This window comes from Fukomys damarensis, unplaced genomic scaffold (genome assembly GCF_012274545.1).
Source record: "Fukomys damarensis isolate Sample0158 unplaced genomic scaffold, DMR_v1.0_HiC HiC_scaffold_8, whole genome shotgun sequence".
NCBI lineage: Eukaryota > Metazoa > Chordata > Mammalia > Rodentia > Bathyergidae > Fukomys > Fukomys damarensis.
In genome coordinates, this window is record NW_022900920.1 from 6,053,217 (window position 1) to 6,069,150 (window position 15,934).

A 15,934-nucleotide genomic window follows, 5' to 3' on the forward strand; every position below is an offset into this window, starting at 1 on the left:
GGAGATGTAGAAACAGCATGATAAATTCAACAACATTTAACTCTGGCTGACAAACCCAAAATAAGCAAAATCAAAGAAAATAACAAGTATGAAAAATACTTTGAATTCAGACCAGAAAGTGGCAATTTACTTAACATAAATTCCTAAAGAATATGATGACCAGCTAACAAGAAGAGAAATAAAACTGACACATGCAAAAAGATGCTGAAATTAATGCATCATAAAACAAATACAAGTTAAAACTACAGTGAGAACATGTGTTCTCTCCTCACACTAGCAAGACTCAATGAATCTGTCAACAGCCTATGTGGACAGGCTGCGAATAAATCACCATGCTTGCTCCTTGTCAGAGGAAATATGAGTGCAGCATCTCGGGAGAGAAGTTCAGTGATGTTGACAAAAACTTAGATGCACCATAGCCTTTGATGCCACAGTCCGAAGTGTGGAATCATTGACAGAGCAACACAGATGATCAGAACACACCGCTTTGGTTTAAGGATTATTTTGAGCTGAAGGGGAATGGGAAACACAGATGCACAAAAAATTTTCTGTGTCTCCCTTGCTCCCTACCAGCAGGGCACAAATCTTCCTTGGTGAAAGTGTCCCCTGCCCATGTCCCATAGAATAATGCAGCACAGGAGACAGCCCAGATGTGAGTCTGCATAAATAGGACTCACTGGGAAAGCACACAACTTTGATTTGTTTTCTCCCATGTATTTACCTATCCACAATCATCTGTACCTAGAAGCCCAAACTCTTTTCCTTTGTCTTTTCATGTTTCCATAAATTTATCACTGTATGTTAAAATGGCTCATAAGCTCTCAGATCTACCTAACTGCTCCTTTGCATATTCCCTTCCTTTTCTGTGAGTCCTCTAAGTACACAGTAAAATCAAAACACTGACACCAAATAAAATTTGTATCCTGTTAATCTGTCATTTGTTGGTTCAATTTGCAGGGTCCCAAACACTAAACCTAAAACAACAGAGAAAAAAAGTACTTTCTTAAAATAGGAGAAAGGGAGATATGCAGAGCTTCTCTACAAGTGAAATTCTGCCCCCACCAAGGGATCTTGGAAGTGTCTGGAGACAGTCAGGTTTTCATGAAGGTGGTGGGAGGCCGATATCCGTGAAATATAATGAGTGGAGGCGCAGGATGCTGTACAACATTCTACAATGTATGAAACAGTTCCCCAAACCAAGAATGACCTGACTCAAAATGGCAACAATGCTTACAGGGAGCAACAGTAGTTTAAAGTGCTGCATTGCTATAATTGCATATACAGGCCTCATACGAATATTTTTGAGTGAATGGATGGACAGTAAGATGGAAAAAGTGATGCAAAACAGGGTAAAATGTATTACCATTTCTGTGAGCAAAAGGAGAGCATGTGTGCACACATCACCTGTGCAGAGCATGGTCTATAGAAATGCCCAGAAAGGGCTGCTGATTTTTCAAAATGGAAAGCCACACGAAACCTGCAAGTCAGATAAATCCGAGTAAGCCTTTTGGCATTCCCTTATAACCCTTTTACGTGTTTATCAGTGCTGAGTAGCGCTCATTATCTGACATTCACATTGAACCAGATGCTCTGTTTTCCACCTGGCTGACCAGGGATGAGGTGGGGAGGAGAGGAGCAGAGCAGCAGTGGGAGGGCTCTCTGGCTTTTTGAGCATACTCTTTGTGGAGCTGCACATACTTACAAATGAGGATGGGGCAAGGGACAAGATCTACCGATGAAGGAAGGCCCATAAGAAAAAGGCTATGGGAGAAATTTGGAAGGAAGCAGATGCCAGCCTGATCATTTCCTTGTGATGCTAGGGAAGCTCACAATGCTCAGAACGCTCAGGGTGCTAAGGATGCTGGCGAAGAGATAACTTGCTCCATCTTTTCGAGGCAGAGTCTCTACGCCCTCTTGTGGCGCTCCAGGGATCTACTAGACTCTACCTTTTCAGCCTCCAGATGTCTTCCTCGTTTCTTGTTTCTGCTTGGGAAAGGTACAGATGCAGGTTGAGTGGACACCTCCTCTGATCCTCCTTCTGCCCTGCATGTAAGCCGCCATCCCTGTAAACACCAGGCCCATTCTGGCCATGGCACCATGTAATGCAGTCTTGGTCCCAAGGACAGTGTCTTCTGCCCCTTGAGTCCTCAGATCCTGGCTCAGAGCTGGTGCGGAGCGCCTTCCCTGACAGGGTGATCAGTCAGCATGGTGGGCTACTACTCACCTGTTATTATACTTGTGGGAGGTTGTGAACCGGTGGGAACCCTTGGACAGATTTAATGGGTGGAGCCAAGAGGATGTGCACAAGGATAATCAACAAATTCTTCAAATTGGGGACTTTATTTCTGTTTTTCTCTGGAGAACCAGATTGTCAGTGTGTCACCCCCAGGAATCCTCCATTCCTCCCCCTCCTCCTCCCTCTCCATCTGTCTCAGAACAGGGAAGTGCCCTGCTCTTCTGGGGAGAGCTGGGGGGACCAACACACACACATTCCCCAGCACCCCTCCTGCCTGTTCTTTTGCCTATCCTTGGGAATTATAAGTCAGATGAACCCCAAGTTCCATTTTGGATGCATCTACCTCCAGAGGACTTTAATGACCAGCTGTTCTTGCGGTAAAGAGATGCTCTGTTTTTAACTTGTGTTCTGTCCATTTACATATACTTTGTGATGTTTTAAAGAACAGTTAAACCATAGTCCTAGTTTTAACTTGGTGAATTGTAGAATTCTCACCGCATTCTCGTTAGGCAAGTATTACAGGTTTGTGTAGGCCTGAAATTCTTACATTGGATTCCTAACCAGACTCCCTCCAGCCTCAGAATAAGACCTTATTTAGAGATAGAATCACCGATTTAAAAGGAGGCTGTTAGGATAGGTCCTAAATCCACTGACTTCTACCCTTGGTAGAAGGGGAACTGTGGAAGCCGATACACACACACATGGAGAAGACCGCTATCTACAAGCCACAGAGAACCGCTTCCAGAGGAATCAGCCCTGGCAAAACCTTGGCCCTGGACCTAAGCATCCAGAACTGTGAGGCCATATGCTCCTGCTGTACAAGATGCTCAGACCAGGGTCCTTGGTAAGAGCAAACTTGCAGGCTCATAAGCCGGCCTCTGGGGTTTAGCCTGGGAATGCAGATGCAGCATGTTGTCTCTGTGTGGCGAGATGGTACAGCAGCATGAGACACCAACACACTGGTTTCTTCCTCAGTTCCTGACACAGAGCTCCAAAACCCTTGGAATTTCCTTGGGATAAGAGTATCTTCCATTCTAATGAGGCAACTCCTGGTGGGCTCTTGGATGGGGCTGGTCACCAGAGAGACCAAGCCAAGATCAGAAATTTAGACTTTTAGTCCTGCCTCTGTCTTGGGGAGGGGAGGGAGGCTGGAGACTGATTTTTTAAAATTGAACTGTGCCAAGTGTCATGGCATTCATTTTTAATCCCACACCCTGGGAGGCTGAGGTAAGCAGATCTCAAGTTCAGGCTCAGGCTCAGTCTGTACAATTTAGTGACTTGGCATGACCCTGTTTCAAAGTAAAAAGTAAAAAATTTTGGGAATGTAGCTCAAGACAAGGGTCCTGGGCTCAATCCTCCAGTACTGAAAAAGAAAAAGAAAAGAAAACAGAAAAGAAAGCAAGAAAGTGGAACTCTGGGGTTTGGAGGACTTTAGTGTTGACTGAGCCACATGGGTGGCTCAATCCAAACTCATGGACCAGAGGCCCCTTCTGGACCTCACCCTGAGCTTCTATTCCTCTATACACTCACGTGTCTCTTTTATCAGATCTTTTATAAAGAACCTGTAAGTGTGTTTCCCAGATTTCTGTGCACTCCAGACATTAGCAAATTATCTAAGGATGCAAGTGGGTTGAGAAACCCTCAACTAGTAGCCACACTGAACAGAAGTGTGGATACCCCGGGGGCTCATCATCTTTGATTGACCACTGGAGAGGTGAGACTGAGCCCCTAACCTGTGGGTTCTAATGCAAACTTGAGATACTGTCAAGATCAAATAGACTATAAGATACACGGTTTTGTCCAGAGAGAACTGGAGGCTTCCTTGTGGCTGTGGGGAAGCCCCTCTCACTCAGTGAGTTCCTTTATAGGTGACCCAAATGTTGCTTTGAAGGACAGGCAGGGTGGGCACAAGGACTTCTTGCTCCAGACAGATGCAGGTACCATCTGAAGGCCTGAGAGGTGTGAGAGGGACGATCGGGGGATGGGCCCTGCACTCAAGAGGAGCCTTAGCACTGCCATGTGGGGGAGTGGCGTAGGGAGGTTCCTCTGCTGCTTCTACTTTGGGATGCAGATGGGGGACAGGGTGAAGCATTTGAGGGGAGGGTCGTGGAGTTTCTGGGAAGCACCGTGTACCCCACATCTTCCACACTTGATTCTCCAGCAAGTGAAACAGCAGGTTGGGGCTGACCCGAATTGTCTTTTCAAAATGAAATACTGTCTAGCAAATCAAACAAACAAACAAACTCGGTGTTGCATTCTTGATATTTATGGCTACTATATAACTAGAAAAATTAGTTTTAATATTTAATGCTCTTGGAGTCAGAAAACCTCTTATTCCATAGCTTCTAGGAGGTACTTTCTTGGTGAGAGTAAATATTTTATTACTACTGTACACATGGTGCTGAAAATCTTTATGAATAAACAAAGGCACATTTAAAAGCTGTCTTTGAAAACAAATAGGTGGCTAATTTAACAGGGATTTGAGGCTTCAACCTTTCAGGATAGTATACGGCTGTAGGACTCTGAAAAAAAATCTGATGTTTATGCTGCAACATTATATCAAGGCAGAAATTTATTTTTATAGAGATAGTCCATAGGATTTCTCAGTCTTGTGAAGATGTGAAAGCAATATGTATTCAGCAGAAGTCTTACCTCTAAACTTGAGTATAGCACAGAAACTTGGACCAGTCCCTTAGGTGAGACTCCCTCCTGGGCACTGGGTTTATCGGTGCAATACAATAAACTCAGATGCATGCATTTTAAATATGACTTCTTTGAGGTCTGACAAATGTGTACCAACAAAGCCACACCCAGCAGGGTGCAGCACCTACAACCTACATCAGCGCCACCCTGCAGGATCTGTTTCTGCCCCATGGCTTCCCGCTTGTCTGGTCCATGCTGGTCCATCAGCACACTTACAGGTCACACTCAGGCTGGGTCTCTTCACTGTCATGCAGAATCGTCACGCTGTTGCTGTACATCAGCGCTTCCTTTGTTCTTGTTGCTAGCGGGAGTCCACGGCAGGACTGCTCCAACACGTATTTCTTGTTGGATATGAGAGCAATTCCTACTTTGAGGCTATCATGAATAAAGCAGGCATGGTCACCCTTGGACAAGTCTTTCCATAGATCTATGCAGTCATCTCAGGATGAGGGCAAGCACCCAGGAAGAGAATCTCTGAATTGTGGGTAGGTGCATGTTTAACCTTAATTGATAGCTTTAAAAGTAAGCCCTCTCCACAGCCACTTACAGACCATCCCTGTAATTCCAGCCACTAGGAAGCCTGAGGCAGGAGGATCTCATGTTTGAGGCTAGCCTGGGCAACTTAACAAGATCTTGTCTCAAAAAATAAAAAGGGCTGGCGAATGAGCTCAGTGGGAGAGTATTTGCCTAGCATATGCAAGACACTAAGTTCAACCCACAGTACCTCAACAAGAAAAGAAAGTAAACTCTCTCTAGCCCCCAAAGCCTGACCAGTCTCTTTCCTTCCCATTAAGAACCAAGTTATACACTGTCTCTTTCTCTCCGTTCTCTCCCTCGCTTGCTCTTGCACTCCCTCCAACCACTGTTGTTACCGGGCCCCACTCCGGCCCGAGTCCCCGCCCTCCTCCTTCCGACCACTGCCAACCTCCTGCTCGACTCGCAGCTTCCAGTATGGCCCCGCCCACCAGCGGTCCGCGGCCCTCTCGGTCGCTAGGTAACCGCCGCCAGTCTGAAAGACTGCAGCAGACAGACTGAAGGACCGCGGATCGCGACACCATGGACCTAGTCATCACGCAGGAGCTGGCCCGAGCCGAGAGCCACGGAGGTGGGTCCGGAGTAGCCGACCTGCCCGTAGAAAACCCCAGGACTCCCGTCGTTGGGAGACCTGGGAACCAAGCACCCTGGAACCCAAAGAGGGAAGGCCCCAGGTTCCCCTGCCCCTGCCCCTGGTTTATGGAAGAGACCATTTGAGGGCAGCAGTTGAAGGCCTCAAATTTAGGGTTGACCTGAGCAGAGGTGAACCAGGGGCCTTCCTGCTTGGAGCTCTTGCTGGCGGAGACCATTGGCTGGCCCCTCTGTTGCAGTGGGAGGGCCCTGGGCGCTCGGTCCTGAAGTGCAGGGTGCTGGTGACCTTGGGCCACTGTTCCCAGACAGGCCCGTGGGCCACGGGAGAACTGTCTATCCAGACTCTCAATCTTCTTTTGGCCCCTTGCCCGACAGATGCTGATTCTCTGAAGCGAGCCTATGAGCTAATCAAGTCCGCCAACCTGGGGAAGTCAGAGTTTGACCCCTCAGAAAGCTTCAGTCCAGACTTGTTTGTACTCTGTGCTGAACAGGCACTCAAGGTGACTGGCCCAGGTGGCCTGGACAGACACAGACTCGGGAGGGCTTCCACATTCCTGGGGTTTCTGGGCTCAGATGTGGGTGGAAGGACGAGTGCGTGGGTGGTCCTCCTCAGGCGCGCCCAGCCTGTCCTCAAGGCTGCTCCCTCCGGACAGCATCTTTCCAGCTCTGGGAGGCATGTTCTCTTTCAGATGGGACAGCCAGAGGTGAGCAAAGACTGCATTCAGATGTACTTCAAGGTGAAGGGCCCAGTCACCCAGTTTCTGGGCCGGGCGCACCTGTGCAGGGCCCAGCTGTGTGCTCCGCAGTCTTCAGACAACTTGGTGAGCTTGCTGGAGCCCCTGCTTCTCAGCCGGTAGCTTCCCATGCATCCAAAGGGTGGTCTAAACCAGTCTTAAAATAGTGTTCATCTTCACAGTGGTATGAAATCATCCATTTCCTGTTGCTGCTTTCTCCTCGGATCACTCTGCTTGTTGGGCATATGACATGTACTTTACAACTCTTGGACCTTTGTGTGGTCATGTTATGGTCTTTCTGCCTTGTGTACCTGCAGTTGTCCCCGAGCTGGGCAAAGGTAACCTAGGGGAGGCCGGGTATCCCAGGACATAGGCAGCTGTATTTTCTGATCAAGTCCAGGCCTACACCCCAGCAGCCCAGATGTCAGCCCAGTCTCAGTGAGAGTGTTCGCAGAAGTGACCATAAGCAGCGATGGGTACTGCAGTGGCAAATTCAATTTAATTGCACATTCTTTACTCTGTTTTAGGAAGAATTTGAATACTGTGTGACTCAGTACATGAAGGCTATAAACTTTGCAAAAGGAGAACCGAGGTAGGCATATTGAATTGTCTGTTCCTAAATGACTGCATAAAAGACCTTAGGGCCAATACTTGGAGTGGCCTGTTTATTTGGCTGGTCAGAGCTTTCCCTTTGTCTTTGTTTTGTGTTTTTAATTCCTTTATGGATATAAGCTCATCTCATTAGCATGCAGGACTGGGCCATATTCATACACAATTTCTATAGCACTGTGTCTTCTTCCACAGTTTTCAAGATTGTCCAAATCTGTTTTTTCTAGAAACCTTCCTTCTGACCTGTACCCTGGGCTGTTCTGTACCCTCTGTACCCTCCACCTCTCAGGGGCCACATCTCCAGTATGAAGGGACCATGCTCTTGTCTTCCTCAGGTGGCTGCCCACTGCCTTGTAGAGCTGTCTGGGTCAAAGCCACCCACCTCTGTACAAGGGGCTCACTGAAACTCCAGCTCAGTTTTCTACTCAGTTAACACCAACTAGAACAAATATGATTATTGACATGATTAAGCTTGCACACAAACTTGTATTAATGCAGCAGGTGTGATAGGACGCAGTATTTGAAGATACTTTCACTATAAATCACAGGTTCATTCATTCATTCCTCCAATGTCCACTGCTTGTCTGTTGTTGGCCCTTTCTGGCCACAGCTTGTGTAAGGGCTGGGGATACAGAACCCAGATCCACAGACCCTCCCTCCACAGAAACAGAGGGAGGGGGAACCAGCCACTGAAACAGATCCTAAGAATAAGGGGTGTCTCTGAAAGGGGTCACATCCTACATGATGAATCAGGGGACCTGAAGGGATCTTGGGCCAACAGAAGATGGTGGGTGACCAGGATCCTGAGAAGGTTGTCAGAGCCACCTTTAGAAAGAGTTGTGGATGTCATTTGAGAGCTGTCTGGCTGGTATTGGGAGAGGAGTAGACAGCCCAAGTGGTCCTATGGGATGTGACAGAAGTCAAGAGGAGGCATCAAGGACAGGAGTACAAGGGAGAGGGTAAGTTCTTTTCTGGCATGACAAGACACCAGGGAGACACTGCAGATAATGGACTCATTTCAACCAGAGGAGTCTGCTTGTGACATCTGCCCTTTCATCCCTTTGGAGGAGCTGTGGCCCGGACAAGAATCCTCCAAGGGGCAGACTTTTCTGGCTGCTGCCACCCTGCTGTCCTTCCTTCTTTCTGGGTATCAAGCAGCACTGGACTGTCCGATGGTTGACAGTAAGATGCCATCCTGCACCTGAAGCCCCATGGGGCAAAGCTGTCCACCCCAGAGAATGGCCTAGACTAAGAAAGCCTAGTGGCTCCCCAACTTAATCCTTTGGGTGGTGTTCTGCCACCTTCAGGGGAAGCCCAGGCACTTGAGAGATGACTTCGCTTACTCAGATGGGAATTTTGTTCCTTAAATGTTCCTTTCCGCTCTGTCTGGCTGAGATTCTTTTATTTCACTTAGAACCTGACAGATTCTTGATCATCTTTTAGGTCATAGTAGGATGTCACCTCGTCTGGGAAATCCTCCAGGGCCCTCCCTCCCTTGTTCCCTGGTGTATTTTATGGGGGACTGATCTGTTGTGGAATCACAGTTGAATGAAAGGACCCTCGTCTGAACTGAGAGGCCACAGCCATGTCATTCCTGCCGAACGGCACTGGACACGGCCATCCGGGAGTGTCTGTGCATACCGGTGTCCATGCAGGGTGGGCAAAAGCTCTACAGACAGGGCTGCCACCATCTGCCAAAGATAGTGAGACATCTGCAAGGGCTCTGGGGATAGAGGAGCCCCTGATGCTATAGCTTCGCTACTCGGATTTCTTCTCCCTTGTTGCAGGTACTACTTCCTGGTGTACAATGCCTCAGTACTCTACTGGCACATGGTGAGACCATTTCTCAAGCCTGGTTATCACCACCTTGTGATCCCCAGCCTCTCCCAAATTGTCAGTGTGTTAAATCAGACTGAGGAAGAAGACAAAGAATGGCGGGCTGAGCTGATGCTGTGAGTGTGGTGCTGGCCCTTGGAGCCCCGGGCCAGAGTCCCTAGTGTCCCTTCTCCCCTCTGGGATATGATTTCTTGTTGACTGGATGTACATCCTTGCTTTTTCTTTCATAGTTGGGATTGGTTTTGTCTTGTTACATGGTTGTTTCTAGAATCTATGGATGACTCTTACTATGGACCTTTGAACTGATGACACGAATATATTGAGATGCACTAGTCCCCCACTAGTCCTGGCTCATGGTTTTAAAATCTCAGTGCAGTAAACTCTTACTGAGGTGGATAGTTAGCAAATAGTTACCCCAGGGTAAGCACCACATCCAGGTGTCCAGGTGGCCATGTAGTATTGTGTGGGTCAGTGCAGGGTGGGTATGTCACCGGATGGATGCTCGGTCATTGTACCTCCCAGGCTAAAAGGGGACCTGCCAGAATTTCTGTGTCTGGGGCCACTCTGAGAGGCCAGTGCCTGGGTGGATGCTGACAGTGAAGATACCAGTTGAGCCACTGCCAGAAACTTACACCCAAGTCCAAATCCAGAGTGTACAGGTTTGGTTATCTGCTTACTTTAAAAGAAAGTAAGTATAGATATGATCTTTCTTTAAGATGTAATTTTCAAATGCCATAGGTAATTAAAATGCCAGGAACTCCTGTTCTATTGTCTGTGGTGGTATGTTTTCCTGGCTCCTGCTGGCCCTTCCCAGGGATCTCTGGGCTCTGGTTGTGGCTGAAGGAGCTCTCCAGGGACTCTTTTTAAAGTTTGTGAAATGTAAAAATTACAAAAGTATAATATCCTGGCATTTGCAACAGAAAACAATTTCAAAAAGGTTTAATATGTACCATTGTTTGTATTATCCAGGGAACTTCTTGAGTGTTATCTGCAAGCTGGAAAAAAGGAGGAAGCTGCCAAGTTTTGTTCCAGTGCAGCACCGTTTATAAAAGCTCATGTGCCACAGAAGTATCGCCAGATATTCTCAGTTATGGTAAACTGACATAATGAAAAATACATATAGGAAGGAATTTTCTTAGGAGTCACTGTTCAAAAAAGTATGTATGAGACCATTATCTGAGAGAGATAAAATTATATATACAAGAGCAAAACGAAAAGAAACAAAGTGATAAAAAAAACTAGCAATTCATCCTATGTGAAATTACTGTATAGAATTACTTTTTGAAAACAAAAGATCTTTGCCTTCATTGTTATTGTTTAAATATTTCTTTTAAACAATAGCAATGATTCCTCCATGGGGATGCCCTGTACATTGAATTTTTAAAGAAATTAACCGAAAAGTTATGAAGAGACAAGTAATTATTACTATGTGCTGTGTCCCAAAAGTGTTCATCAGCTATTACTTTTTATGTGCAAATACCAGTATAAATTATATCTGAAAACTGAATATAAATATTAATAAGATACATTTTAATTAAAGATATTAATTTTACAGGAAGACTTAAATGATATTATCTAGACACAAAATCTGAATCTGTTCCAAATTACCTATTTGAGTCCAAGTTAATATTCTGTTCCATTTTATGACAGGTTCGTCACGAATTAATGAATGAGCTTCAGTTAAAGGAAGAAAAGGAAAATTCCATTAGCCTGTCAGTCTCTTTCCACATTAATGCACTAAAAGCGTGAGTAGTTTTGAGAGAAAGCCAAAGTTGAGTGTTTTGAGGAGTGAGCTCAGGAAATCTGTCCACTCTGTGGGGACGCCCTGTGCCAGTGGCCAGTGTTGGGAAGCTGATCAAGGCAACCTGGAGGAGGTAGGAATCCAGGGTCACCAGGGGATGGGTGGTCTGAAAGCCACTCCCACCCTTGCCCAGCCTTCCCCCATTACGGAGGAGAGGCGTGTGAGGTCACCAGCAGGAAGAGGACAGATTCTACAAATGAAAAAAGTCCCCAGCTGAATCAAGTGCTCCTGACGAGTCATGCCAGATGCGGCTGAAGTGACCATGTGGATTGAATAAGACAAGAGTAGTGTTTTGACAAAATTCAATGGGATGAGCAGAGTGCAAGAGGGAGTGGAAATATGCCCAGAGAGTAGAGAGGAGTGTTTTAAGAAGTTTACCGTAAGGGGCTGCAGGGGACTGCTGCTGTGGAGGTCAGAGTGTGTTTGTGTGCACTGGGTAAGGGTATGTGAGGAGGGTATGATGTGTTTGGATGCTGAGGGAAGTGAGGGGTTGGAGTGGGTTTGCTAAGCTGTGTGAGAGGATCTTGGTGGCTTTGTGAGTTCAGGGGAGCACTTCTGAGAGGAAAGCTGGCCCCAGGCCCTGGAACAGTGAGAGAAAGGCCAACAGTTCCCAGACGGGGCCCCCCAGAACAGCGCTGACCTTGGCAGCCAGGCCTGTGCTCATTTCCTGGAGGGTACCCTTCAGTGATGAGGAAGAAAGAACATCATATGGCAGTGAGGAGGGACGAGGAGGTATGAAAACTGCCTGGGACATCAGAGGACAGTTAGGAGGAGAGATGTTTCAGGGTCTGGCTCAGTGCAACACACAGGTTCATAGACTTTCGTAGAGATTCTCTTAGAATAATTTTAATAAATCTGAAAGGATTGTTTGTTATTTAGTATTTTAATTCATTCTAGGAAATTGGATAGAAATGATTTACCAGAAGATGTCAACCAAATTCTGGAGAATACCTATAAACATTTAGGTCATTTTAATCACCAGTGCTTTCCTTCAAACAGAGAAGAAAAGTAAGTGTGCATTTCCAGTGTTCCATCTACATGACCGATGTACAAAATTCAGAAAAATATCCAAAAATGTGAAAAGTTGTAAAAACAAGCAACTAGAAGAACCCTAGCAAAAGCCAGCAAGATGGAATAAATATTTAGTATATTTCCTCTGGCCTTTTTTGCCTTGAGGTTTGTAATATTTGGGACACTTGGGATATATGACTTCACATCCTACTTTGCAAAGTCAAATTTAACCTCTAAGCAAACGTATTTTCAAGTTTCAAGGAAGTTCATGTCTGCCTTCAAATTCTTCAAAGTATTCTGACTGAAAGTAGGCCACGCTGGGTCAAAGCTCCAGCATCCTCTTCTGTGGCTGGATGCTTCTGGGCAGGGGTCTCAAGATGGTGTGAATAGCCCCATTCTGGGAGTCTACTCATTATTCCTTTAGGAGAACTTTCTAGAAATAGGATTCTGAGATGCTCATGCACACTGCGGAAGCCATACATAAGGAAGCTTGCTTCTGCCCCCTTGTGGTCTCTCTGAACCTCTCAGGCGAAAAGCCACTGTTTTATTTTCCACTTCTCTTGTCTGCTGATGAAGCTGAACCTTTTCTCACATATTTAAGGCTTTTTTTTTTTTGGTTAATTTTATGTTCATTTCTTTTACCTGAGTTTTTCAAAGTAGGGTTATTAAGCAAGATACAATTCAATCAAAACAGCTTTCTGTGGGTTGAGTCCTTCACCTCCACTAAATTTACAGCATCCCAGTTTACCATTTAGTTTCAAATATTTTTCCATGTGCAGAAATACAAAATACAAAAAATATTTAATATAAAGATAATTTGGGCTAACATGTATTCCCACCAATCCTGGGCCAGATGCTGTTTTAGGCCAGTCTCATACAATAACTTTCTTCATTCCTATAGCCTAATGAGAAGTCTTAAAATGAGGTAATTTCATCCACTAGCATCTTTCTTTTTTAAAGTCATGTCAGCCATCATTGATCTCTGAGCTCTGTTGACCTCACAAAGACTCTGACTGGTGATTGTGAATGATGTCTCATCATATGCCTGTCACATAAGGGAAGAGGCTCGACCCTGCCTCTGGAAAAGCAGGTCTCTTCCTGTGTGGTCTCTTCCCTCACTGGGCCTGAAAATGTGACTAGTGACAGGGTCTTGCAATGTGGCTGTGCTGAGTGTCGCCTGTGACAACACACGTCTGCCTGTGCCTCCCCAAGGCTCTGTGCATGACCTGAAGACCTGTGTGGGGGACAGTGCATGCATGCAGCAGGGACCACTACCATGGAGGGCAGCTGAGGCCCTGTGGCAGTGAGCCTGGCATAGGTCTCACAGCAGCATTTGTAGTCTGTTATCTAATTTTATTTTGTTATTGTATTTCTTAATTTAGCAGAATATGACGGACTGCTTCCTCTGCCATGCAGGTGAATCTCTCCTGTTCCCCAGTTGAACAAGTGCCCCTTTTGTTTCTTTTCAGAATGCTCTTGCTTTTTGAATTAGCTCATCTTTCTCTGAACTTGAAATGCGAGGACATAGCCTCTAACTGCCTGTCCGACCTAAAGAAAATTGAAACACAAGTAAGTGGCTTAGTGACAGTTGTCTACAGAGGCAAAGAAGCAGCTCACAAAGGTATGGCCCAAGGGGCTGCAGACTGTGTCCCCATCTTTTTCGCGTGCATCTTGTGAAGTTGTGGTAATATGAGTTTTACTGTTGTGTGTGTGTCCCTTTCTCTTCACCCTTATCATGGCCTCAGGTCCCCTGTGCCACCAGTGGTTCGGTCCAGTACACACTGAAGTCCAAACTCCCACTGGACATGTAAACCATACATTTTTTGCTTATTTCATAAGGGGCTCCAATGAACGTTCTGCACTTAAAGCTTTTTATTCGCATGTTAGGATTTTCCCCTAAAATAGTTTCAAAGACATGGAATGTAGAGAATTCATATAGCTGAGATTTTAAAAAACATATCCATGTGACCACACTGCCCTCCAGGGGCAGTTTAAGAGCACACACTGGAAGTGCTGAGCCTGTGTGCCTCAGGGAGGTTGGCTTTGTAACTTAGGTGGGGGAGGCTGTGGAAGGCCCACGGAGCAGAGGGTCAGTAAGTCACCTGTGTGCTCCTCCATACAAAGACCAAAGTTAGACGGTGAGACCATGCACAGGAGAGTCACTTCCTGAGCATCACCGCAGGTCCTCACTGACCACCTACTGTGTGTTTACTCCAGGTTACCTGAGATTATCAACACTGATTGACCCAAATAACGCTGTAAGACGTGGCATTGATGAGAAGAACAGTTCATTTAGCAAAATGGAAATCAGTTACATTCATAGTTGTGGTGATCTGGAAACATTTTTTTAAAGGCAACTTTATTCGGACCTCAGTGATCATGTTGCCCTCAGATGGGACCAGTACAGGAAGGGAGTGGGTAGAAAATGCAGTTGAGGCTGGGATGTGGCCAGACAGCACAGAGCATGCAAACAGCATGGGAGGTACTTAATACTGAGTTCTCTCGTTGCCTTGTGCCTCCCTTCTGGGTTTCCATGACACAGAAGCCCAAGCATAGCACTATTATCCTAACACCTGGGTCCTGGCCCACTTGCAGCACTCCCAAACCCAGGAGCCTTCCTTTTCTCCATGCACCTTGAGTTTTGTCTCTGTAAAATGGCAGCAATATTAAGACCTGTCTCCTGGGACTGGAGCCGTACTCTGCACGGAGAGGTGAGATGCGTGGGCACAGAGTTGCTGCTGACAGAGTACTGCTGTGAGGGAGGCTCATGTAAAAGCAGTGTAGCCTTCACCACCCTATGCCTCTGCCAAGTGGGTCCTGCTGCCCCAATTCCTTGGCTTCTGTCCTTGGCTCTTTGCCCCACAACCCCTGCCAGTCCCACAGGCCTCCTCCCTAACCACCTGCCAATCCAGCCTGCTTTGAATCTCCACGCATTACGGGGCCCTATGACTGGGGATTCCAAGAGCCAGGCCACTCCTACAGGTCACTGTGGAAAAACACCCCAGGGGAAGCCACTGTATCAGGGAAGAAGCAGCAGTTGGATTCCCAGTACTGAGCCTTAACTTCTGACATTTTAATGCCCCCTAGGAGAATGTAGAGCAAAAATAAACACACTTCTGTTACATCTTGTGAGGGTAGATTTTTATCAAGGGTTCATTAAAAAAGACTTACATCAATAAAAGAATTAGAGATATAAGTGCAGAAGGAGACTCGAAATAACTTTATTGGAAAGGGAAGAGAAATAGGGGACAAAATCACTTTTACTGGAAAAGGGGGAGAAATAAGGAGAATAAATAGCAACCTTTTTGGAGTAAGGTGGGGAGTCCTGAGCTGGAATGCAAGGGGTCTTTGTTCCTAGTCCCTTTTATTACATAGCAAGAAAGGGACTGTCTGCCTTGAGAGTTGTTGAAACTTGATTGGCTATTTTGGGCTCTGAGGCCCTGAATTGGCCATTGCCCTTATGTCCATTCATGGATAAACCTTTCTTTGGTTGCTTCGTGTGGTCCAGGTGCTTCTCTTCTGAGATTTATAGTACAGCCCCACATTCAAAAATTAGTTAGCCAAAAAACAAAGATACATGTACATTTTAGTGTATTAATATGGTGAGAGAATTATATATATGTATAATTCTCAAATGAAAGTGAATTGGCCATTGCCCTTATGTCCATTCATGGATAAACCTTTCTTTGGTTGCTTCGTGTGGTCCAGGTGCTTCTCTTCTGAGATTTATAGTACAGCCCCACATTCAAAAATTAGTTAGCCAAAAAACAAAGATACATGTACATTTTAGTGTATTAATATGGTGAGAGAATTATATATATGTATAATTCTCAAATGAAAGAGATATATATATATATATATAATATATATATATATATA

At 45.8% G+C, this 15,934-nt stretch overlaps 1 protein-coding gene across 8 annotated transcripts in view; it reads left to right on the top strand.

Annotated features, from left to right (window-relative positions):
• Positions 1–5,908: 5,908 nt before the first annotated feature.
• The window catches only part of Cfap46 (cilia and flagella associated protein 46), a 126,267-nt gene continuing 116,241 nt past the window's right edge, over positions 5,909–15,934 (top strand). For 3 of the 8 annotated variants that reach the window (XM_010620262.3, XM_010620278.3, XM_019207047.2), the window contains exons 1-9: positions 5,913–6,044; positions 6,440–6,564; positions 6,754–6,885; positions 7,326–7,390; positions 9,195–9,359; positions 10,213–10,336; positions 10,894–10,988; positions 11,942–12,052; positions 13,525–13,624. In XM_010620262.3, the coding sequence (XP_010618564.1) occupies positions 5,996–6,044; positions 6,440–6,564; positions 6,754–6,885; positions 7,326–7,390; positions 9,195–9,359; positions 10,213–10,336; positions 10,894–10,988; positions 11,942–12,052; positions 13,525–13,624 (966 nt within the window). In that variant the 5' untranslated portion in view covers positions 5,913–5,995. Of the gene's footprint in view, positions 6,045–6,439; positions 6,565–6,753; positions 6,886–7,325; positions 7,391–9,194; positions 9,360–10,212; positions 10,337–10,893; positions 10,989–11,941; positions 12,053–13,524; positions 13,625–15,934 lie in introns of all 8 variants that reach the window. The other 5 variants (XM_010620294.3, XM_010620301.3, XM_010620286.3 and 2 more) reach the window with 4 other exon arrangements.